This window comes from Scleropages formosus, chromosome 13 (genome assembly GCF_900964775.1).
Source record: "Scleropages formosus chromosome 13, fSclFor1.1, whole genome shotgun sequence".
Taxonomy (NCBI): Eukaryota; Metazoa; Chordata; class Actinopteri; order Osteoglossiformes; family Osteoglossidae; genus Scleropages; species Scleropages formosus.
Window position 1 is genome coordinate 4329523 of NC_041818.1, and position 25681 is coordinate 4355203.

At 41.7% G+C, this 25681-nt stretch overlaps 1 protein-coding gene across 1 annotated transcript in view; it reads left to right on the plus strand.

The window, feature by feature from the left end:
* LOC108925316 (teneurin-1-like) overlaps positions 1 to 25681 on the plus strand; it is a 263460-nt gene that overhangs the window by 227314 nt on the left and 10465 nt on the right. The window contains exons 23-25 of the mRNA XM_018737145.2: positions 15187 to 15341; positions 21422 to 21788; positions 24390 to 24900. Of these exons, the coding sequence (XP_018592661.2) occupies positions 15187 to 15341; positions 21422 to 21788; positions 24390 to 24900 (1033 nt within the window). The remainder of the gene's footprint in view (positions 1 to 15186; positions 15342 to 21421; positions 21789 to 24389; positions 24901 to 25681) is intronic.

Below are 25681 nucleotides of genomic sequence, written 5' to 3' on the forward strand. Positions count from 1 at the left end.
ACATGTGGTGGGAACAAGCTGGTTTTTGCAATCTGGTTCAAAAAACGGACCTGCAGTTGTAACCCCTATTAAAAGCCTCATTGTATGTATCACCTCAGCATTTCACTGCACTTGTAACACCACCGCATTTAAGCAGGATGCATTCTTAGGGTATGACTTGTTTAGAAAATTGTTAGAGCACAGCTCCACTTTATTCAGTCAAACTCAATTTCCAAAACTTCCAAAACAGCATCAGAATCCACCGAATAAATATTGATTTAGTAGTATCAAACCATTAGATTTTTGAGGTTCATAGAAACACACACACACATTGGCTGAAGCTGCTCTTTTCCCAAGCGGGGTCGCAGCGAGCCAGAGCCTAACCTGGCAACACAGGGCGTAAGGCTGGAGGGGGAGGGGACACATCCAGGACTGGACGCCAGTCCATCACAAGGTACCCCAAGCAGGATTTGAACCCCAGACCCGCCAGAGAGCAGGACCTGGCCAAGCTCACCACACTGCTGCGTCCCCAATTCCTAGAAACACTGTTACTGAATTACTGTGATTCTGTGAAAATTACTGCTTTCGATTCATTGTTGAATTTGTTGCCTTGATTTTGATTTAGGTTGCAGAGCTTTAAGTAGTGCATGTAGACACTTGGGAACATTTGGGCAATTAAAATATTTAACTTTTCACCCAGTAAAATTATCAGAAATACTTTAAACGTGAGAAATGAGCTTGAGATGTTGTGAAACATGCAAAACTTTCTGACTTTTTAAATATTAAATTAGTTGACCATTTGCTAATCAGAAAGGTTGTTTTTTCAGTGTGTATTTCAACTGAATGGGTCATTTTTGGTTTGAGGTCAGTTGATATGGTTACTTTCACACCTAAATATAAAGAAATTGATGGAATCAGAAAGTAGCTAAAATGTAGGCAGGTGAAGCTATTTAATCGCAGCCACACAGTATGAAAAACTGCTGACTTGTGATGACTGGTGCTGTTGACTGAGTACTGACTGAAAGTTTTCCCTCCCACACAGTCATTATCTTATCATCAGCATTTTTGCTGGGAGAGACATTTTGTGCAAGCTTGAGTTTGTTCCACGAAACAGCGTTTCGGGTAACCATGACTTTCGACCTGAGGTTCGGGAAAATGATCGTTTTTCCCTACAGCGTTCATTAGAACGCACCATATGGAGGGTGGATTATGAAGGATGACACTGGCACACGCATTTGCAAATCAAGCAGCAAATCAATTAAGGATGCCGGTGGGCACTGTTCACTCGCTGTAGACGCAGTCAAAAGTTTTCCTTTATCAGTGTGTCACACACCCCGACTGACAGGAAGGACAGCCTGAATAATGCAAGCAGATGCATTGCAGTTTAGTCCCATTTCTCATTATCATATGGGTCATCTGCAGGGTTTCTTTGTGTGTTTGTTTGGTAACTTTTTTTATTCGGATAGTTGTTTAAGGGGGGTGCCTTTTTCGACTGTGTGTGTGTATTTGTTTAAGGGTTTTGTTTACAAAGTCCCTGAAATACTGAGAAATTGTCTATCATGCAGACAAAGTTTGCGTGTTCTCACTGAAGTTATACTCTCGGTTCATGTTCATGTTACTGTCTCTGTGTGTGTGTGCATGCGTGTGTGTGCATGTTACAAAAATAATGTCAACAAATATATGCAAACCGAATATATACAGAAACATCTTTGTATCTATGACAGAGAGAGAGAGAGAGAGGGAGAGAGAGAGAGAGAGAGGGAGAGTTTCTTATGGCTTAAGAAGTGAATGCTTTCATATGCTTTAAAGCAATAAATGCTTTGTGGCTGAAGCACAGTCATCATGTTAGACTGACTGACTAGCACTGGGGAGCTGTCAAGCTGCATTGGCAGTGAAAAGTAGAGAGAAAGAGAGCTATGAATGGTGTTCCTCTCATAAGCAGTGTTTTGTATTGCCTGTGGAAGTGAAAAGCTTAATTCATCCTCTGTTAATCGGATTTAGAGACCAGTTGAAATGCCCCTTAAATACTGAAGCCCATCCAGACAATCATATTACAGTAACAGCTGAAACTTAGCCATTTCTTACAAGCCTGGTTGATAAATGGAAAGTAGAGACTATAGGAAAAGAGAATACTGTGGCATCATGCTTTACCAAAACAAGGCAGTAACATGCATTACTGAAGGCTCAGCTCTTACTGTTTTGTTCTGTTGAAATCCCTTAAAGTGCCAAAAGGACTAAAGTGGGTTATGATTGTAAGCTTCTTAAAATGCAATAGCTAAAATGCAATTTTTTTGACACATAGCTCAAGTAAGAACAGGCAGTCAAAAGTCTGCAAAAACTGTACATTTCTACAAAGTAAAACTCGTAGGAAAACTCCAAAAGGAAGATATTAGTAAATTCAGCTAAACCAGTGTTTTGAGAGATGCATTTCCGAGACTCTTCTTGATTTCTGAAATGCATTCTGCAGCTTTGAGAGATGAGGGGAGGTCATTCTACAACATTGGTGTCAAAATTAAGAACCAACAGACTTTCAGTTTTGGACCCCTGGTGAGCGTGCCCACCAATGGGCAAGATGTGGAGAAGCCCAGTGCTCCTGCTGGGATATACCAAGTGATCAAGCCCTGTCAGTGTCTGGATGCAGATCCTTTGAACACTTTGTAGCCTGTAACCAAAGTCTTGAAGAAACAGCTACAGAACGCTAACACAGAGAGAGATGTAGAAGAGATATGTGGGGACATTTTGGTAGGTCAAATGTAACTCACAAAGTGACATTATGGATCGGCTAGAAATGCTTGATGGAGCAGGCTGGAAGACCAGGCAGGAGGGAGGTGCAGTAGGCAAGGTGGGATATTATGTGGGAATCCAGCCTAGATAAGTGTGCCACTGTGTATCTTGCTTCATATTACCAGAGCAGTGTTTCTTTGGAAAAGCAAACTTCAGTAAAAATGCCCAAATCCTGAACGAATATATTACCTGTGACTCCATTTCTACAATACAGATAAGCTGTACTAAAGTATTTCTACAGCAGTTCCTTATATTGATAGTTTTACCCAGCACTCCATTTCCTGGAGTGAAACTTAAATTTCTTTGTCAGCACTCTGAACCTAATGTGAGGTGCAGTGAAAGATGTATAAGAGGGTGTTTAAATTTGTTGTGCTTATACACCACAAGTTTCTCCTGAGAGCAGACAGCTGTCCTTTCAGTTGCATTATTAATGTGCATCTTTCAAGTACAGTTATCCCTTGGAATTTGTAGTTTCCAGTAACCCGGTTTCCTGTTTGGTTACACTTTATTGGTCTCCAGGGAGAAAAATTCACAGATAGATGGAACTGTTCACATCCATAAATAAATAAAAGAAAAATATACTAAATCAGAACATCCTAGTCTTGGTCCTGGCTGACCTCCTGTATGTTGGTTTTCATTCCAGCAGAGCTTTAAATAAGTTCCCTTTTTCTAGCAGTTCAATAAATAAATCACAGGATTCAACTGAACCATTTAGAAGAGGATTCTTTGAGTTTACAGTTTCTTTTTTTGTTGTTTTCCTTTCCACCTGAAGTTTCATTAAGACTTTCTACCAAAGATAAGATGGTACACACTGTTTTGAAAATAAAATAAATTACTAGATGTTTAGAAGTTGAAATGTAATAATCTGGCATTGAATTTACTTAAATTACGTAAACCTTAATCTATTTTAAGTAACTGTCTACCTAAGGATGTATTCATTATCTGTATTAACCTGAATTTTTTGATACTTTTTACTGTAATCTATCCATCTTTTCAGTGGTAATGAAATTCTGGAACGAATACAAAATTATATTGACTTCTAAAGTAATACCTATAGTATATCATGTTTTGAAGCATGCCATACATTCAGCAAATAGTTCAGTCAAAGGCGATTAAATGTAAACTCAATTTGAAGAAAGACACAGGAGCCTTTGAACCACTGTACTATATAACTATGATGTGCTTCATTACCATCTATGAATCAAACTGAATTGAATATAGTACATTATACTTCTAGAGGATGAATGGTTTCGCCAATAATAACACTACTTTTAAATGTTATGTATACGTTATTGTCAGTCAGCCACCCCATAATGTGTACCTGCTGTGATCAGTTCCATGGTACATGGCTTGCATTAAGTTCAATTTTTTTTTTTTTTTTTGTTTTAAAATAGTCTTTGTTTTTCCTATTCAGTAAGTACAGCAATAAAAGCTAATGGAATAATATCAACAAGTTTAAGTGTTGCCAGACAGCACAGCGGGTAGTGGTGGCACTCTGTAGCTGCAGGGCTCCGGGTCGAATTGTGACTCGTTCTCTATGCTGTTTGTTTGTTTGTTCTTCTCACTTGTTCCCTAACAAATTGGTTACCAACCAAGTTAAAGACTCCTGCTGCTAATATGGTGTCAGGTGCCTTGTTTATTGTGTTCTTGGTTGTGACCAGGTTCTAGTGTATACTCCACTGCATGCTCGAACTACATATGCTATTACTGAAAACACATGAAAGAACAGAAGTCCTGGACAGATGAATTTTGTTTTCCTTTCATTTCTTCATTGCATCTACATTGCATAGATTATTTGTGGCAGCAGGTAAAGTAGTATTTAGAACAGCTGCCTTTTCACATGGAGGCTGCAGGTTTGTATTCCATACCATTCTTTATTACCCTTGAATAAGGTGCCCAAACTAAATTACTCCTGTAAAAGTTATCCAATTGCATGAACAGGTCAATTATTCTAATTCGCTCTGGTGAAATGTCTGTCTTAGTTTATATGCTGTAATAAATTGAAAAGCCAATTTGGACATGGATACAAGATAATTACAGCACAGAAATCAGAACTTTGTGTTCCAGTTGTTACTGTGAACGGCTAAGCAGAACGATAGAATAAAGAAAAGATAGCCTACTTAAATTTTTAGGGAATTAATTGGTCCTGGGAATTGTACTGTTTAAAAATAGAGGAGGAAACATCAGTCAAAGGTTGGATATAAATAAACACATTGTTGTAGATTTGTAATTGATAACTTTTATAACCTCTGTGAAAGCAGTACATTAATCCTCCATTAACTGACACCTCTAGATGCAAACGAGAGGTTCTTAAGATTTTCCAGGCGATGAAAGAATGAGCTAAGGACTCCCCTCCCCAGCTAAAAACACAAAAACCTTGTCTATAAATACATATGGCACTCAGTTTATTACACGGAAAGTTAATCTTTTCATAGAATTATGTCATAGTTCCTAATCGCAAGGTCATATTTTTACTTAATTTTTAACCTTTTTTTTTCTATTAGACAATGATATTTTCAAAGCAGGCCGAGGCTTCACAGACCTTCTGTGACACCCAGGTATAAACTTCCTTGAAGTTTCTGAATTCATTTCAGTTTCCTTACAACGCTTGGCCTGAAATCTGTGAAACAGAAAGAGACCGTGAAATGTAAAATTGCTGGGGAAAAATCTTTAAATCGTTGCAGGCACTGTGAACACTGGGCCATGTAATCACTGGTGTTGGCCCATCCCATACACTGTAATGGATTTTCCTCTAGCACTACTAGCACCATTTTATGCACAACATACTATAAGGACCTGTGTCGAACCTTCTCAGAAAACCACATGCAGTGGTGATGCGGCCAGAAGTAGTCCCCAGAGGAGTCAGGGTAATCACTACAACTGGCCATCAGAAAAAGTGACATATGAACCAGCCATTTTCCTTCCCAATGTGCCATATGGCAGATTTCAGACAAAGCATCTAGGAATTCCAAAAAATCCAAGATTATTTTGTATTTTACTAAACAGCAACAGTGTGTGAAAACAATTCTTATACAACTATTTACCTCCCTTAGTTCGTGCTTAATTTGCTTTAAGATATTAATTTGTACACTTTCTTAGCTTTGTAAACAACTCACAGTTACATTTACATTTATCCACTTACCAAATATTTTTTTTTTCTTAAGCAACTTAAATCTCAGAAAACCACACACACACACACACACACACCCAGTCTGAAACCGCTTGTCCCGAGGGGTGTCATGGCAAGCCGTAACCTAACCCAGCAACACAGGACGCAAGGCTGGAGGGGGAGGTGACACACCCAGGATAGGCTCAGAAAACCATAAACGCAGAATTTTAAAACTTCCACTGTTTAGTGGACAAATAATGGAGAGGTATACATTCAGGTGACACAGTGGCACAGCGAGTTGTGCTGCACAGTGCCTGGGTGGAGCAAGAGGACATGGGTTCAATCCCCACTCAGTCTGTGTGGAGTTTACATGTTCTCCCTGTGTCTGTGTGGGTTTCCTCCCTCAGTCCAAAAAACATACTGTTTAGGTTAACCCCTAGTGTGTGAGTTACAGAGAGAGTGTGTTCCACTGATGTATGGATGAGTGACCCATTGTAAGTAGTGGCTATCACAGACTACAAAGTACATCACTTGTCTGTGATGGTGATGCCTTGCTCCCAGATGTGTTGAATGATTTCTACACCCGGTTCGAAGCACAGAACAACATGCCAGCAGGTAAGGCTACCCCAGCTCCCACCAACCAGCTACTTTGTCTGTCTGCTGCAGATGTCAGCAAGACTCTTTCCAGAGTCAACCCACGGAAAGCTGTGGGTCCTGACAACATTCCTGGCCGGATAATCAGGGAATGTGCTGGTCAGCTTGCGGATGTCTTCATGGACATCTTCAACATCTCCCTGAGCCAGGCTGTTGTCCCTGTGTGCTTCAAGACAACCACAGTCATCCTTGTGCCAAAGAAATCATTGGTGTCCTGTCTGAATGACTACTGACTGGTTGCACTCATGCCTATTATCATGAATTGCTTTGAGCAGCTAGTCATGAAACACATAAAGAGCAGTCTTACAACCACACTGGACCCATTCCAGTATGTCCACTGTTCAACAGAAGATGCCATATCTGCTGCCATCCACCTCTCCCTGACCCATCTGGACAAAAAGGACAACTGTGTAAGGATGCTGTTCATTGACTTCAGTTCAGCATTCAACACAATCATCCCTCAGAAACTGATTACAAAGCTGAACCTGCTGGGTCTGACTACCTGCCTCTGCAACTGGATCCTGGACTTCTTGACTGGGAGACCTCAGTCTGTCAGGATCGGCAGCACCACCTCCAGCACCACTACACTGAACACTGGCGCTCCCCAGGCCTGTGTGCTCAGTCCACTGCTGTTTACCCTACTGACACATGACTGTGCTGCAAAGTTGAGTTCAAGTCCATCAAGTTTGCTGATGACACTACAGTTGTGGGCCTCATCAGCAACAATGACGAGTCAGCATTCAGAAAGGAGGTGACCCAGCTCACAGAATGGTGTAAAGACAACAATCTATCTCTAAATGTTGACAAGACTAAAGAGATAATTATTGATTTCAGGAGGAACCAAGTAGACCACTCACCTCTACACATCAATGAAACAGCTGTGAAACAGCTCTTTAGCTGTGGCTAAAGAGAGCAAAACTACTCCCTCCCATCCTCACTACATTCTACAGGGGGACGATAGAGAACGTCTTGACCAGCTGTCTCACCATGTGGTACGGGAACTGCACAGTCTCCGACAGCAAGACCCTACAGCGAGTGGTAAGAACAGCTGAAAAGATCATTGAAGTTCCTCTTCCCTCCATTGATTCCATATACAAAAACCATTGCACCTACAAGGCCAACAGCATTGTGGATGACCCCTCTCACCCCTCTCATGGACTCTTCGAGCTGTTGCCATCTGGCAGGAGGTACAGGAGCATCCGCGCCACCACCAGCAGACTCCGCAACAGTTTCTTCCCCGAGGCAGTTAGACTTCTCAACATCCAGCTACCTCCCAACACTCAACTGGCTCTGTTCACCAATTAACTCAACACTACACTACTCCACAGCTGCCTACAGCTCACAGCCATACCCACGTCCTTTCCATGTGTATTTCCTGCTGATATACTTGGCCGTGTACACATTTTGTGCCTCGCACGTTTTGGAGTTTAATGTTGTTTATTTTATCGTGAAGACAGCTGTGTGAAATATAAGTCACCCATAGTTGCCTACAAGATATTAAACGAAGAGCTTCCATTTTTCCGTGTCCGTCTGGGTTTATACACCTTGCTTTGGAATCCACGTGAGGATCTGGGCTAACTCATAGCCACATCGTTACACTATGTTCTGTCTTGCACCATGGTCTCCGAAGAAGTGACATTTCATTCCACTGTACGCAAGCTGTATGGAGGAATGACAATAAAAACTACTTGTAAACTTGTATCTAGCAATGTAAGTCACTTTGGTGAATAAGGTGTGTGGCCTGATAACACTACAAAGACTTCACTGGAAGTTGCTTTGGAGAAAAGTGTCTGCTAAATAAATGAATGTAAAAGTAGTTGTAAGTGAGAAACACCCAGAAGTCCATAATCTCATTGTGCATCACCAGCTAGTTTTTATGGACCAAACTGTGAAAAATGACGAGAAAGTGAATCAAGTGCCAAAGAACCAAAATAGAAAAAGAGCTCAGTTCCTTTGAATCATATTGGTTTTTAAATCACAAAATGTATGTGAATGAAACAAAGACTTCTTGACTATTGATGTCATTATGTTGTGTGGTACATACAATAAAAAAACTATGATACATTAAAAAGAAGATCTCAGGTTCTCTGGAATACCTTCAGTCACACCTTCTCACTTGCCTTCCCAAAACATCTGACCTGATGCCTGAGATCTCCCACTCTTGTGTCTTTAATGGAAATAAGTTTGTCACTTGAAATTTCAATTAGTAGAGGAATTTTGTGAAACTGATTGTGTCCATCACACAAAGTTTGACAGCAGTAGCAGACAGTAGACAAATTAAAGACAATTGCAATAGCAGCAAACTTCAGTGCTGATTGTGAGAAAATAAAAGCTGTTTATAACTTCTGCCTCCTTGGATCAGTGATGAACAACAAGGAATGTAGCAGACAAGGAATTTGCCGAAGAGTACCACTTGCCAAGGTGCAGTGAAAGATCTGGAAAATGTCCTCAAATGTGATGATGTGTGCACAGAGACAAAGATCAGAGTTGTTCAAGCAGTGATGTTTTCAACAGCAAAGTGGACACTAGGTGAAAGGTGGACATTTGCCACGCCCCCAACTGTGTGGCCGACAACCACACTTGTGGGAGTTTAGGGAGGATGGGCATAAAACAAGCAGCTTGGAAACAGCTGATTGCGGAACCTCAACGTTAGAGAAGACACAACTCGCAACCTGCTCCAAGACTTGTTTCACTTGTGCCCTTGTGTCGGATAATCCTTGGCTCTTTGACCTACTGCTCCGTTTCTCCAACCACGGTTTTAAATTACCCTCTGAACAACGTTTGCTGATCTTCTGACCCTTGCCTGTCCCCGACCAAGTCTTCGTATTTGCTCTTGACTGGACTACAGCGCTTGCAATTGAGTCTGTTGTGTCGGATTCCCACCATAACAGAAGGTTCTGCCTCACCTATAGATTCAGCGGTGCTGAACTGACATCAGCATGCTTTCTCCACACAAGGCATGAGGCTGGGTTCGCATAAATGATCCCTACACCAAATCGCGGAGACCCTCCAGGAACTTGTATAGGCGCTTCAGGAGAGGGGATTCCCGGAACCACCGAGATTGCCCACACATCGCACCCAAGCCCAACATCCCTTGCAGACGCTCCACGCACTCCCCCTGCGGACCTCCGCCCAGCCACGCCTAATGGTTTGCCAGACAACTGCCAAGGGTTTTTATGCATTGTAAGCTCATGTTTTCCAGCTCTCCACATATGTTTTTGGTGGACGAAAACCGGAGCGCATACCTGTTCTTGCTGCTGACGAGCCCTGCACACTGGCGGGCCCCCTGGTGAGCAGAGTGGCTGGAACCCCGTGTCCCTCCTGGCCAGTTTTTGGCACAGGCTCCATCCTTGAGTCCAGGCTGAGCTCAACTATGGAGGAGAAAACTGGACCCTCGACCGTTTTGTGGAAATCGCCATTACCATTGATTATTTGGCCCAGGAGCGAACATCATGACCATAGTTGACCTCTCTGACACACTGCCTGGTAGGGGCATCTCAGGAGCCCATACAGGTACGCCATAGCCAGGTTACCCTTTGGGAGAGAAAGTGCCGACTCCAGGACTGGATGTGTCTCTACTGCAGCTTGTCCGACCACTTCAGAGTGACCTGCTTAGCCCATCGACCAAGGGTGGGTGCCTCCCCGGACCACAAGGTTATTAAACCCCAACATGCTGAGTCCCAGCTTACTATACCCATCTCCCTGGACTGGGACGGGAAACAGATAAACTCGTGCACGTTGGTGGATTCCAGTGCCGCGGCCTATTTTATAGAGATTGATTTTGCCACCAAGCACAACATTCCGAGGTGGGAATATGACGTGACGCTACAGGTTAGCACCCTGCTCAGGCAACCGCTGGGCACTGGGCTCGTAGAATTGCACACTGGACTACTACATTTGACGGTTGAGGCTTGTCATCAGGAGGATCTCACATTCTTCCTGATCCGGTCCTGCGACACGCTGCTTATCCTTGGTTTCACCTAGTTAGTCCTACATGACCTGGTGCTCCAGTGGAGCAGTGGGGAACTGGTGGCATGGGGGTCTCAGTGTGTTAGGAACTGTCGGGCCATTTCCCTAGAGAGCCCAGACTTGACCCAGCCGATGGTAATCCTGACTGAGTACAAAGACCTCGGTGAGGTCTTTAGCAAAAGCTGGGCAGCAGTCCTTCCACCTCATCAACTATGGGACTGCTCCGCTGATCTCCTGCCCGGCACCACACCTTCCCATTGCAGGATGTATCCCCTGTCGCTCCTTGAGCAGAATGCTATGCAGGAGTATGTCAGTGAGGCGCTGGATTGAGGCATTATCCTGCCCTCTACTTCTCCCATATCTACCGAGTTCTTCTTTGTCAGGAAGGATAGGTGCTTGCGTCCCTGCATCGACTATCAGGGGCTGAATGCCATTACAGCTAAGTATCCCAGTCCCTTGCCTCTGATCACTGCTGCCTTAGACCATGGACATGCAGTCATGGTTTTCCACTAGACCTCCGGAGCATATATAACCTGATTAGGATCCCCAAAGAGAACAGGTGGAAGACCGCATTCAGTACCACTCTAGGCCACTATGAGTATTTGGTGATGCTGTTCAGGTTGTCTAACGCACTCTCGGTGTTCTAGGCATTTGTCAACCATGTTTTTGGGGACCTGGTCAACGACAGGGTGCTGGTATAAATACATGATATCCTGATCTATTCCAGAACCATGGAGCAGCACATGCAGTAGGTAAGGGCGGTGTTGAGACAATTATTACGAAACCGCCTTTATCTCAAGAGGGAAAAATGTTTGTTCCACCAGCCGGAGGTGTCGTTCCTTGGCTTCCTTCTAAATGAAGAGGGAGTGGCCATGGACCCCAAGAAGATTTGAGCACTCACCGAATGGCCTCAGCTGAGAACCATGAAGGCCCTACAATGGTTGGAGTTCTTTCTTCATTTGACTCAAGGTCCATGAGTTTGTTGATGGCTTGCCACGCCTCCCCACTTTCCCGGTGCCAGTTGTCCAATTCGGGCACATTCCTGGGTCTGTGGTTCCAGAGAAACAGAGCAGGCTGATAGCCTAAAACACAGTGGAAAGGTGAAATACCTGTGGACGAGAGGGTTTGGGCGTTATGAGCGTATTCGGCCAAGGGCAGGTAACGGGCCCATTGATGTTACTTGTGGGAGCAATAACTGTGGAGGAACTGGCCTATGTCTTCTTGCAGCCATTCCCCCTGTTCATTTGCCTGGGGGTGGTACCAGGAGGCTAACCAACACCTCAACTTGCTCCAGAAGGCCCTCCAGACCCACAAGATGAACTGGGCCAAGCGGTCTGAGACAATCCTCTCCAACAGGCTGTATAAGTGAAATACCTGCTGGAAGAGGGCCTGCGCCATTTCAGGGCCATGGGTAGACTGAGCAGGGGAGTCAGGTGACAGATCTTGGAGAACCTGTCGACCACAGTCAGGATCGTGGTCTTACTTTCAGAGGGGGAAAGGTCCACCAAGAAGTGCACCACCATGTGGGGACCAGGGTAAGGAGGCACAGGCACTCACTCCAGCTCAGCTACCCTGCAAGCTTGGGGTTCAGGACCCTGACTTGGGAACATGTGGTACACATATGTGGCCTTCACATATTATTGGACATCCCTCTGTGTGCAGGGCCACCAAAACCGCCTCTGGAGGAGAGACAGCGTCCGACAATGGCTCAGGTGCCCTGTGGTTGGAGAGTCATGAGTCCATTGTAAAAGTGAAGGATACATGCTTACTGGCACATATTCCTTTCCTTCAGGCTTGTCCGCCGGTCCAGGTTCAGCCGCTTGAGCAGCCTGGAGATCCTGAAAGAACCGCCAATGCACTGGGGCCATGATGCAGTTCTTGGGCAGGATAGGTTCTGGGGTCTCGGTTGGGGGTCACCCTCAAAAAGGTGCGAAAGTGCATCTGCCCTGGTGTTCTTGGATCCTAGCTGGTAGAAAACCGTGAACCGAAACCAAGTGAAAAACAAGGCCCACCAGGCTTGGTGATGGTTTAAGCGTCGGGCTGACTGAAGATATTCCACCACAGATGCGTCTACCTCTACAACGAAGGACAAGGTGGGGTCAGGATGCCTGAGAATGGGTGATTGTCAAGCTTTGGATATGTCATGCAAAGTCTTTATTCTTTTAAAAAAAAGGTTAATGCTTGGCAAAGTGGGGGCAGCTGACAGTGTAGTGGTGTCAAGCGGAACACAGGGAGCCGGGATGGCTGAACTCAAGTGCAGCATTGTTCGTCAAAAGTTGAGGGAAGAGGCAAGTTCTCAAAACCAGGGACAGGCGAAGGGTTGGTTGATCGGCGAACAGGACAGGGACGAGGATCCATGGACGTAGTCGGAGAACAAAGCAAGGAGTCAAAAAAAACTGGAGATCGTGAACAGAGCAAGAGTGCGTGTAGTAACACGAGAAAGGGCAGTTGTCCCGAACAAGATTCCACAGCGGTACAGGAGCTGAAGAGGGTCTTTATAAGGTGAGTAATGACTCATGAGTGAGTGCGGAGTCAGGTGTTGTTGCTTGTGCTGTGGGCGTGGACGTGATAAGTGGTTTAAGCTGCTGCCTTTAGATCTTAAGATTACTGGAATCTCATCTATTGCTATAATACTCTTGAGCAAGGCACTTACCCTAAATTGCTCCAATAAAAATTACCCAAAGACTTAACATTTATGATATATTTAACTTTGGCTTACTACAGTATGCTTTCACAGCAGACAGAAAGAATAATTTTCTCATTATTTCTTGTTCTGTGAACCTTTGTCTTTAAATATCTACTGGTATATGTAAATGTCCCTGCATTATTATTAAATAACCACTTAAACCCAAAAAAACCCAAAAAAATATTCTACTTGGCTTCAGTTAATGTTGAAAGCCTTTCCACACACTCAATAAAACAATAAAACAACACAATAAAATACACTCTCATGCAGTCTCTTTTTTAATATAATTTTAATGTTCTGATTATGACTTTAGACAATAACAAATGTAATAACTTTGTGTTAGTTAAATTAGTATTTTTGGCCGCAAAGACTGATCACATCAGACAGAGTAGGTATTTTATAAGATTTGCAATTTAAAGAAGTTTATGAATACATATTTTTAACAAATATGATTGCCTCAGGAATCTCCTGAAAACTAAATGAATGAGGTTGAATCCACCCCCTGAGCATCACTGGGACCTGGCTATTGTCAGCCACTGCTTTGTAGCCTTCCATGAAATCAATGTTCCATTTCTGCAAGTCCCCATCATTGCTTTTGATTGCTTGAGATCACCATATCCCGTGGGATCCCTTGCTTGATAGTGGCAAAGAAGAAAGGGAGGAGAAAAAAAGGTTGATGTTTAAATTGTGCGGCTTCTCTGAAAGCCATGACCTACATTTCATGACTTGTGTCCTTCAAAGTCACAGGTGGTGCTTCATGAGAGAATGTCCCTGTTTACCTCTCGTATAAATGTACTTCGGATGGCAGGGTTGCAAGTTTTTCGGAAGGAGTAGTCACACGCTTCTGCCAGGCCAAGATAGGATCCTCGAGGCAGGGAGGTTAAAGAGACAGGCAGAGCCAGTTGTGTGGTTTCATGAGTTTGTGCCGAGCGAATGATGAAGGAGGCTGCAGGGAATATGGAACAGCTCACCTGTCCTCTTCAGGAGCACCGTGACCCCACTGTGCCATCAATCTCTCCCCTCGTCGCCCTTAGCTTGCAGAATTCATTAGCAGTGCAAGAAGGGTCAGTGTCTTTACTGCAGGGAAAGTCATCACTGTTTGACTTTAGATGGAGTAGCAGAAAGAGTTTTCTTTTTTACAGTGCAGATGCATTAAAAAGCAAAGGTAACCTGAGACATTTTCCTTTACTGGAGTATCCCTGGTGAACTCATTTCACATCAATTGAATTTCTTGACAGGTGAGCAAAGGTATGTCATTTGCAGGTGTATCTGTCTAATTGCAGATTTATTTCTAATAAGTTTAATTTCAAGCAATGGAATTAACCCAGAGCTGGAAAGGTAGTGATTAAATGAGATCTGTCCTTTTTCTACTTTAGCTAACATAATTGTAATAGTGCTTGGTTAAAGCAAACACTGCAGTGTGTATCTATTCTGTACTGTTCCATCTTAATTATCAGTTAATTAAGATGGAACAGTACAAAATTACAATTAACACTATCTACAGTATGTGGAGAGCATCATCTGAAAAGTATTATCTTTGTCATAGTATCATCAAGACATTCAGCCATTTCAGTTGTCAGTTGAAAAGATGTTCATGATAGCATGACAAATCAAACTGGTTCCTTATTTATCCTGGGCTGCTTGATAGGTGCAGAGTTGAAGTCCAGCTCAGGATGTATGGAGTTTGTATGCTTCTCCCTATGTTTGGACCCTGCAAACATACATGGAAGAAAGCACTGGCAAAACACTTCCATTCGTTCCTTGCCTCAGAAAACATGTGACTGGTTGCTTTGAGCCAGAATCATCTCTATGGCACTTCCATCCATCCATTTCTGAGATTGCACATTTTTCAATCACGTCTCCTAAGCCAAATGAGATGTTTTGTTTTATATTCCTTTATTCCTCTTTATTGATTTCTAGAAGCAAAATAAACAGTTATGTGACTGTCTCTCTTAAAATGTTCATGAATGTATAAATAAATGCCAAAGTTTTTCACTCTTAACAGGAATTGCTGTGGATAAAAGGGGTCTCATATACTTTGTTGATGGTACCATGATTAAGAAGATTGATGAGAAAGGGGTGATAAAAACCATCATTGGATCTAACAGCCTGATGTCGACCCAGCCCCTGAGTTGCGATGCCCCCATGGATATTGCCCAAGTGAGTTTCTCTTTTCATCCTCTTTTACCTGAACTACTCCTAATCTAAAAAAATAGCTTTTACATTTATATATTCTGTACCCAATTCATGACCACAAGTACATACAGTACTCTGCAAAAGTTTTAGTCACTTGGAGAAAAAAGCTGTAAAGTGAGATTGGCTGGATCCCACTCTCTGGCAGGTCTGGGGTTCAGGTCCTGCTTGGGGTGCCTTGTGGTAGACTGGCGTCCTGTCCTGGGTGTGTCCCCTCCCTCTCCAGCCTTGCTGGGTTAGGCTCTGGTTCACTGTGACCCTGCTTGGAATAAGTGGTTTCAGACAGTGTGTGTGTGTGTGTGTGTGTACTTTCTTTCTTTGATGACATACAAAACCCTTACTGTAATACTGTGACTTTTTGCAAAAGGAATGCTTGGAAATCTAAAATATACTCTTTCCCATTGACACTAATGTAGAAGACATTAAATAACCACACACACACACACACACACACACACACACACACACACACACACACACACACACACACACACTGTCTGAAGCCGCTTGTCCCAAGTGGGGGCGCAGCAAACCAGAGCCTGACCTGGCAACACAGGGTGCAAGGTTGGAGAGGGAGGAGACACATCCAGGATGGGATGCCAGTCCATCGCAGGGCATCCCAAGCAGGACTCAAACCCCAGACTGACCAGTGAGCAGGACCCAGTCAAACCCACTGTGCCCCCCTTGACATTAAACAACCATCTAAAACAAATATTTCTGTGAAACATCTAAGTGCCTAACTTTTGCACATTACTGTACATGGACTATCCGATTAAAGCCCACTCCAGGTGTTGACATTTATTTCTGAATGTTGAGTAGCTGATGACATACAGTGCAAACTTTACATATTGGTTTATACTCTATTTCTAGGTACTTTGAATAAAATTACTAATGTAAATACAAGGGGTTGGTGGTGCAGTGGGTTTGACTGGGTCCTGTTCTCTGGTGGGTCTGGGGTTCAAGTCCTGCTTGGGGTGCCTTGTGACAGACTGGCATGCCGTCCTGGGTGTGACCCCTCCCCCTCCAGCTTTACGCCCTGTATTGCCAGGTTAGGCTTTGACTTGCTGCAGGCCTGTATGGGACAAGCGGTTTCAGACAGTGTGTAATGTAAATAGTTTGATATTTTTTTTTTTTTTATTAAATAAATTGTTCTGCATCTTATTGGGGAGTGTATTGAGTATTAGCTGTCAATAAATACAAAGTTACATTGCAGTATTTTTTTCAAACTTCAGTTTTACTAGTTATTGCTAATTTGCATCAGTTTACATCATCATGATTCTTTTTAAAAATTGTTCATTTCAATTGTGCTGACCCTCTCCGTGCATATATTTTTTTTTTTTTGGACTGTTTGCCACTTCCTGCAGAATTTTCCCAGTTACTCCCACAGTTCCCCCAGGGAAGTCCTGTTCCCATAACAGGACCCGGGAAGTCACAGAGGAGTCTTGATGGGAAGCTCGTTGCTCTGAATCTGTGCTCCTGCTCAAACACAGGATGGACAGCATAGAAGCTTTGCTAAGCATAGGTGGAAATTTGGAAAGTGCTGAGGCTGGATAACCTTGAGAAGCAATGTCCTACAGCTACACTCCACTCTGTAAATGGAGCACATTGACCCACATTGAAATTTGCTTCATTGCTGTACATGAGGGTGAAAAATTAAGTGGTGGTCAACCATGAAGGCTTATCATATAAGCACTTAGATTCTTTTTGTCCTCTGATCTCACGCTAATGTTAAAATATGCTTTATACTGCAGCACCCCAAAAAAAAAAAAATATCCACCCCCTTCCACTTTTTCATGTCTTTTTTTTTGTTTTACAACACTGAATTACAGTTAGGTTTTTTGACACAGATCAATAGAAAAAAGTTCTTTAATGTCAGAGTGAAAACTAATTTCTACAAATGAAGTTTGAATTAATAGCATATACAAAACAGAAATAACTACAAAATAATTGATTGTATAAGTATTGTAGCATCCCCCATGGAGCTACTAAAAACTGGCTCAGGAGTCAGGGTAAAAGGAACATGCTCTTTATATACAGGGGACATGTCTTTTGGCAGCAGTCTTAACAAAGACACTTCAGACAGTACAAGTAATCCCGGACTCCGGAGAAACCCCGTGAGTCACTCGGAGCCCCCCTACCGTGCCCAACAGTTAAGGGGCCACCCCAGAATTCCCCTCATGACGCACCGAGCATAAACAGAACAACAACCAATCAGAACAACACATAACTATGTACTGACATGAACACTAATAACAACTATTTACATGGAGCTACTCCAGCTCCCCTCAGCGCCTTTACAGTATTTACGCCCATTAATATGACACACCTAAACGACATGAGATACAAAAATTATTTTTGAAACCATTTAATAAGTTGACTGGTGATCACATGCATGCAAGTTATTTGTGTAATTTTACAATAAATACATCTTTATGTGGAAAGTCGCAAACTTAATTTGCCAAACAAAAATCATGAAGACAAAGGAAGTCTGGTCAGATTCATGACACAATTCTTGAAATGTGTTTTCACTTTGACATTAAAGAGTATTTTTCAAAAAAACATAACGTATTGTAATTCAATGGTACTGTACTTGGTTTTTTTCTGCGCTGAAACTTGGCAACTATAAAACGTTTTTTTGTAAAACAGGACCTTAGTGTTTGCCAGTTGAAAACACTGTAAAGTACTGCATGTGGAAGGCAGCATCAATGTAAGAGCTTGGAGGTACACAGTACTCTACATTATGTGTATTTCCCAATTCTTCCCTCTTGTGCTGAGGAAAGCAGTTGGGTTTATATTGCCCAGACTGCACTGCTCTGCTTTCCTCAGAGACAAACTGTCAGCAGAGAGCACTGGAGACAGAGCAAAACCAGACTCTGATCACAGGCCCCACTGATGTACTATCCAGCCAAAAGCTAAAAAACTGACGCAGTGGGTGCCAGAGACATTCCCTGATGTGTTAAATTCCTCTAATGCTTATCCTATCACTAGCAGCTTTTTACTTATTACAGATGCAGCTCTGCTACGTTGTCTCCTTCTGCATTGTGCCAGAATCCCTACACATATTTTACAACGTTAGAAGAGTAGTATGTGAGATGTGAAAGCCCCACTGAGAAGGAATGTACGAATGGCAGCGGTTTAGGCATTTCATCTCATTGTGCCTGTTTAGTTTCCATTAGATGGTTTCTGAAATGTGGTATGATATATGCATCCTCTATATATTTTTCCCACATGCAGCATTTTGACCTCTGTTAGAAAGAAAGAGCTACAAAGTAACTGCTTTTTGAAATTTATTATCTACTTTTCTTAATTTTGCTGGCATGTTTTTCAGAAGCAGCTTCTAATGATTTACCTGTTTATACAACTGAATAGTTTTTACTGGAGCAATTTTTGAGTGAATACCTTGCTCATGGGTGCTACAGTAGCAAGTGGGATTCAAACCTGGGTCTTTCAATGCTAAAGGCAGCAGCGCTAACCACTCTACTAATTTGTCATACTACTTTCTAAGACAGTGGCATTAGCTTTTTTTCTCATCGGAGTATTTTCCATGAAGTGCAAGAGAAATTCATTGACAATTTTACATTTACCCAATCCTTATCGCCAAAGCGGCTTACAATGTTAATCTACTTATAACTATTTCCCCATTTATATAGCTGGGTGATTTCAGTGGAGCAAGGGTAAGTACCTGGCTTAAGGGTATTACAGCTGGAAGTGAGGCTCAAACCTGCAACCTTTGGGCCCAAAAAGCACTAGTTTTAACCACTACGCTACCAACTTGTTTCCCTGGAGAAGTGGCATATAGTATTTCCCGCCACGGCCCTTAGTCCCTGCTCCACTCAGTGTGAATGCAAAGGACATGTGCAGGAGGAGGAGAGGCCATTTCACAAGATGCTTCAGATTATGCCCTGTCAAAACAGTAATACATTATTAAGCTCCAACTGGGGGAAGGGGGTGGATGATGGTAAGGGACAACCAGGACCTCTTTTACATGCTATGTCAGAAGGCCTCATCTTGAGGGAGAACCTTGTGAATGCCCAGCAATGGAATCTCAGTCCAAATCAAAGGTTATGTGTTATGTATTACAGGGTTGGTGAATTTTGTTGTATCACCTTTTAAAGAGAAATTATCTGCTGGTGGGGGGACAAATCATGAAGTAATTATATCTAGTAAAGTCAGATAATGTTGACCTTTATTCATTCAGCTGATGCTTTTCTCCAATATTAAACTGTATACAATTATTTACCCATTTTTGTAGCCGGGTCATTTTTGCTGTGTTAATTTAGAGTAAACACCTTGATCATCCAGAGTAGGGATTCAAAAACCTGGGTCCTTTGAGTTCAAAGGTAGCAGCTTTCACTATTGCACCACCTGGCTGCCCAGGGTTGTTAAGGTTATAGTTGATCCAGCAAGTAGCTTTCATTAGCCTAATTCCGCCGTCAAAACCCCAAGCCCTGTAGATATACTAGGGCATGACTTGACAACCTTCATCTAAACTCAGAGCAGGGATTTTTCCTTCTAAAGTAGAAGTTTTGCCACAAGGTCCAGCAATGCCAAAAAATGAGCCCAGGCTAACATTTTTGTACCAAGAAACCAAGGAAGCTCTTCTCTTCCATCCACATTTTCTGGGCCATCTGTCCAGCGTTGTACATCTGATTGAAGCTGACAGCTCTGAAATAAAGTGCAAGAAGAAGCCTCTTTGTGTATAAAAGTTTGATAAGCAGCCCACAGTATCGCTGCCGTAAAAGAAATCAGAGCCGTTAGAATGGCCTGTGAATAATGAATGATCGTGGGTGCAATGTACATTTCAATTTTTTAGGCCTCTGCCAGGGGATCTGCTCATGCAATAATACTTCTACTTCTAACAGTGCTCTAGTACAGGCTGGAGATTCCATAAGATGTATGTATGAGTCTTTAAAGCCTTTCTCAAACCAAAGAATTAGATTTGACCATTGGGAGGCTCCTTTTTTACACATAACCAGCACTTTCTGAAGGTTTTATTCTTCATATTTATTTATTGGGATGAATTATTGAGAATATGGTATTTTAGAGATACCACTTGGCTGTTCTTGGGAACAAGTGTTCTTTTTAAAGAATTTCACTGAGTTTGGCACTAGGTTATATATAGTACACATAAAATGCCTTTCATCTGATTGAGAGGCAGAACATAGTAGTTTTAATAGGTGCGCTGGGCCACATGAGTTGTTTAACTTAAAAACAAACACATGGCAGGCCACATAGACTATTTATTTACTAGTAGCACACATAGTCTTCAGAGCATTATTTGCATTATTTAAGGTTGAATTTATGCAGGTTGATTAATAGTTTTGTACAGCATCCTTTGCAAAAGGTTTTAGCACAGGACTTCACGAAAAATGCTGAAAGCAAAGACAGATATGTAACAAATAGCATAGATAATAACAATAATGATACACAGTGCACTGGTATAACAGCTCTATCTTAACCATTGCAGTGACACCTGGTCACCAGTCCTACAGCTTTGTGACTAAACCAAGTATAGATAAAGGCTGTAGCTAAAACTCAGCATCCTCCGAAAGCTTCATGGCTTGTACATAATAGTATTAAAGTGACACTATACAGTTGCTCATTCTACTAATTGTTACTATTGAAAGTTACTTACATGAATATGATAAATTTTTAATAATAAAGCACAAAAAATGTGGTAATATAAGTAAAATATTTGTTACGGTACAGTTGGATAAAAAAAATTCTCCTGAGTATAGAGGTAAGAATGCCTATAATAACTCATAAAATAAATTTGAATCATTTTTGAATTGAAACTATATAAATTATTAATAAATTCTAGAAAAATTGTATATAATAAATATAAAAAACCATGAGAACAATGATTCCCTTATGAAAGTACCTAGTACTGGACTCCGTTATGAAAGTAACCAGTACTGTTCAGCTTGTGGTGACAAATTTAATTTCATACTACTGAAGTTAAATAATAAGCTATTACCATAGTGAAGGTTTTTTCCTTTATTTTGTGGGAAAACAGCAAGGAAAAAATATCTTCATCTGTTATGCAGGTCCGCCTGGAGTGGCCCACAGATCTGGCTGTGAACCCTATGGACAACTCCTTGTACATCCTGGACAACAACATTGTGATTAAGGTGTCTGAGAGTGAGCAGGTGCGCATCGTTGCCGGGCGCCCAATCCATTGCCAGGTCCCCGGGACAGACCACTACCTACTGAGCAAAGCCGCCGCCCACTGCACTCTTGAGGCCGCCAAGGCCATCGCTGTGTCCCATCAGGGTATCCTCTACATTGCTGAGACTGATGAGAGGAAGGTCAACCGCATCCAGCAGGTCACTACCAATGGCGAGATGTCCGTCATTGCCGGGGCACCCACTGAGTGTGACTGCAAGATTGACCCGAACTGCGACTGCTTCTCAGGTGACTGCATTTTCATATGACTGCCAACAAATATTAATACTTTTTATCCCAGATGTTCCAGGTTTAATTTTTTGAGCAATAGAATTGAACATTAACCTTTTTCAAGTAATATTTATAATATTACTTGAAAATATAATATTTAGAAGTATTCAAGTAATATTTGACCAATTTACAAATTTAATTTCTCACAAATACTGTTTCTTTCACCTGGTTGCCATAAGGCTTCATGACATCTTCCATACCAGGCATCTGAAGATGTAAAATTTATGATCACCAGTTTCATAGAATTTTACATGTTTTATTCACATTTTGTATGTATTCAAACACTCATTTTCTAGGAATGAATGAGGGCTATACACCATAAACTCCAAAAAGAAGTGTAGATCTTCAGACAATGAGTAGTAATAAATTGGTTATAAGGTGTAACCCATTATTGGGTAACCATCTATGTTTTATAATTTCTTTATAAACAGGTATAATAGGGCACCCAGTTTTGGACAGGAATAAGAGCAATAGAAAGCTGTATAGATCACAATATAAGGGTTATCACTAGATTAAAGTAATATTTAATAAAGAAATATTTTCATTGACAAAACTGTCTCATATGTTCTTTTCAAGATTTCAACAAAGGGATGTAAGCTGCACATGAAAGCTATGTTCTGAAAATAACCTTGGCATCAACCTTTGAATGGAAATGAATGGACATTTTAATCCAGTAAAATTTACTCTGCTTTCAGAATTACATTCCAAAGTCATTATACTGAACAATCGATAAATAAACACTGGCAGTGGCCTTATTGGGTGAAATCGGTAAAGCAGAGTCACTTATCCCTTTTTCCGTTGTCCTTCCCATCATCCAACAGGTACTGGTGCTCTACTGAGTACGGTATTGTATCAAGTGTGCTCAACAGTAAACAACCAGTGTAATGCTGCCAATGCAGCAAACACTTGAAAAGGATTACCAGAGCATGACATGCAATGGATATTGACAGATGTGTTATTTTCAGAGGAAAAAGCTCTGAAACAAATACACTTGAGTGAAGAGAGTATCTGCAGAACCACCTAGAGGGAGACAAGACTGACAATATTCTCTGACTTGTATTCATGTTTCTCCAGAAACCATGTCTTACACAGTATCTTTCATTAGTGCGCTTTTTTCCAATATGCTAAACATTGTTTTACATTTTTCACCACACTGGAATGGAACACATTGATATATGCAGTTAATATTACACACTTCTGACTAATTCCCTCTGTTACTGAGGTTGTAAAAGTAGTACAACTTCACAGTGAAGTGCAGAATTTAAATGCATTAAAATACAGAAAGATTTATTACGATATTGATAATATCAACATTGTGGTATATTATTTAGCACTATAAGTAAACCCAGGGATGTACGGTTATTGATGTTTTGAATATTTGGAAACAGCATTTTAAAACACTTGCAGATAACCTCTGTTAAGAAGTGAAGCCCAGTTGCCCACAGGGAGGGCCTATTGTTGATGTTCTAAGGGCCACTTTGGCATTCGATTGCCACCATAGGTTGCCATGGTGATTACCTTACTTTCACTCAATGGATTCAAATTATTAATGCGGTCCTGTTATATTTTTGACTGCAAATGGACAAACCCTTTTCAAGTCTATATTTTTTCCAAGTGTCTGCATTGACTCAGTGGCACTTTATGATGACCTAATATATAAATATGTACAAATTAAATTAAGTACCTGTATTAATTAGGTACTTAATTTGGTATTTAACTTAGATGAGGCAAAAATACATCTTTCCTTATTTATGTTATTTATGTGCATATTAGATAATATAATGCATTGTATCCCCGTAACTGTAACAGAGGACTTTCTTCCTTGACTGAAGTTTGGGGTGAAATTCAAGTTATCATTGCAGCCGTACAGTTATATTTTTGACAGCAAAGCATAGTTCTTGCTTGTTGCACTGAGCATGACTTGTGGATTGCGATATGATTCTATCAGTGCCTACTTCTTACTGTAAAATGTATCACATTTTTTGATTGAAAAATGGTGAAGAAATGGTTCACATATGCCACAAACCAATGGGGTGGAACAGTTACTCTTTCTGTGGCCACACTTTGCATATTTCCCATCATGTCATGCTGTTAACAGATGATTACTCTCTTCAGATACTTTCATCTTTCATTTCCTTCTCTCCACAAGCACACTGTGTGTTCCACAGCACATTGCAGCTGCCGCATCGTCGTCTCTCCCATCGACCCATAAACCTCTGCTCTGCTGGCAGCACACGGTCATCAAAATGGCGTGCCACCTTGGAATGGAAAGCATCAAAAGATCTAATTCTAGCTAGCAGATCCCAGAGATCCCAATAAGTGAAACATGTTTTGGTCAAATTCTGGCCAATTAGGTATTGGAGAGAAGAGAGAGGGGTTTGTGTGCCTGAGTCGAGGTTTAGAAGATTGTCCTGTTTATTTACCATCCCTCTGTGTTCCTTTTCCCATAAATAAACGTATGACCCTATCGTAAGTCAACTTTGTCATAAGTCAAAAATCCCTTTACAGCTCATGAACCATAGGAATATAAGCAATTAAAGTACTTTTTTTTTTATGCAGGTGATGGAGGGTATGCCCGGGATGCCAAGCTGAAAGCACCATCTTCCTTGGCTGTGTCTCCTGATGGCACACTTTACATTGCTGACCTGGGCAACATTCGCATCCGTGCGGTGACCCCTAACCGACCCCACCTCAGCACCACCAACACATATGAGATAGCTTCTGCTGCAGACCAGGAACTTTACATCTTTAATGCCAATGGCACACACCTCCATACCAAGAACCTCATCACCGGCGATTACATGTACAACTTCACCTACTCTGCTGATGGCTACCTGAATATGGTCACGGGCAGGAACGGGAATGCATTGCATGTGCGACGAGATGCCAACGGTGTGCCGCTGTGGCTGGTGATGCCTGGGGGGCAGGTCTACTGGCTCACTATCAGCAGCAACGGTGCCCTCAAAAGGGTTTCTGCCCAGGGTCATGACCTCGCACAGGTTACATACCATGGCAACTTGGGTCTCCTAGCAACCAAGAGCAACGAGAATGGTTGGACTATGGTCTATGAGTAAGAATCGTCACACTTCATTGCTTTAATATCATCTTATTCACTGCAGCTGAAGAAGGCAGATGAGAGTCAAGTTTAGGCAATAATTATATTGAAATTATTAAAAATATGTGTTTTTTTTTCTTTAAAACAGTGCATGGACCGTTAGAAAATCAAGTTTGCCATTAAGGCTTATTGCCTCTGAGGCTTAGAATTCTTTATTTCACCCTCAGGAATGATTTTGGGGACTAAGAACCTTGAGTGAATAAAGTGAAGAATTATCCTTTACCATCCAAAGTGGATTCATAACATTTTAAGTGTAAGAATGTAAAGGAATTCAAGAGAGCTTTGGCTATATTTTTTCTTCTAATACCAGACTTGTTCACTGTTTATGCAAGTTTTTAAATGCCAGAAGCAGCTTTTGTAATTTTTAGGTTTTTTTTTCTGATATCAATTTAGAAGTAAAAATACATTTGAATCAACTACAAACCTCAAATAGTATCTTCGGTACGTTTGACACAGATCTCCTCTCATGCTGCTTTGCATTTTTCAAAATTTTCATCAATCTAAATTTTTTAAATATTACCTGAGTGCCACCATGTGGCTTGCAGGGGAAAAGACTGAAACCCTCCAGAAGCACTGAGAGCCGGTGTTCAGTAAGACTCCAGGCAGGGAAAGACGAAACTCCTTTCAGCTGGGAATCCTCTGCCTGATCTTTTAACTTACAAAATATCTACTTCAAATTCTTGATTTGAAGTTTTATTGTTTTATGCACGAATTTGATTAGTTTAATTTATCAGGA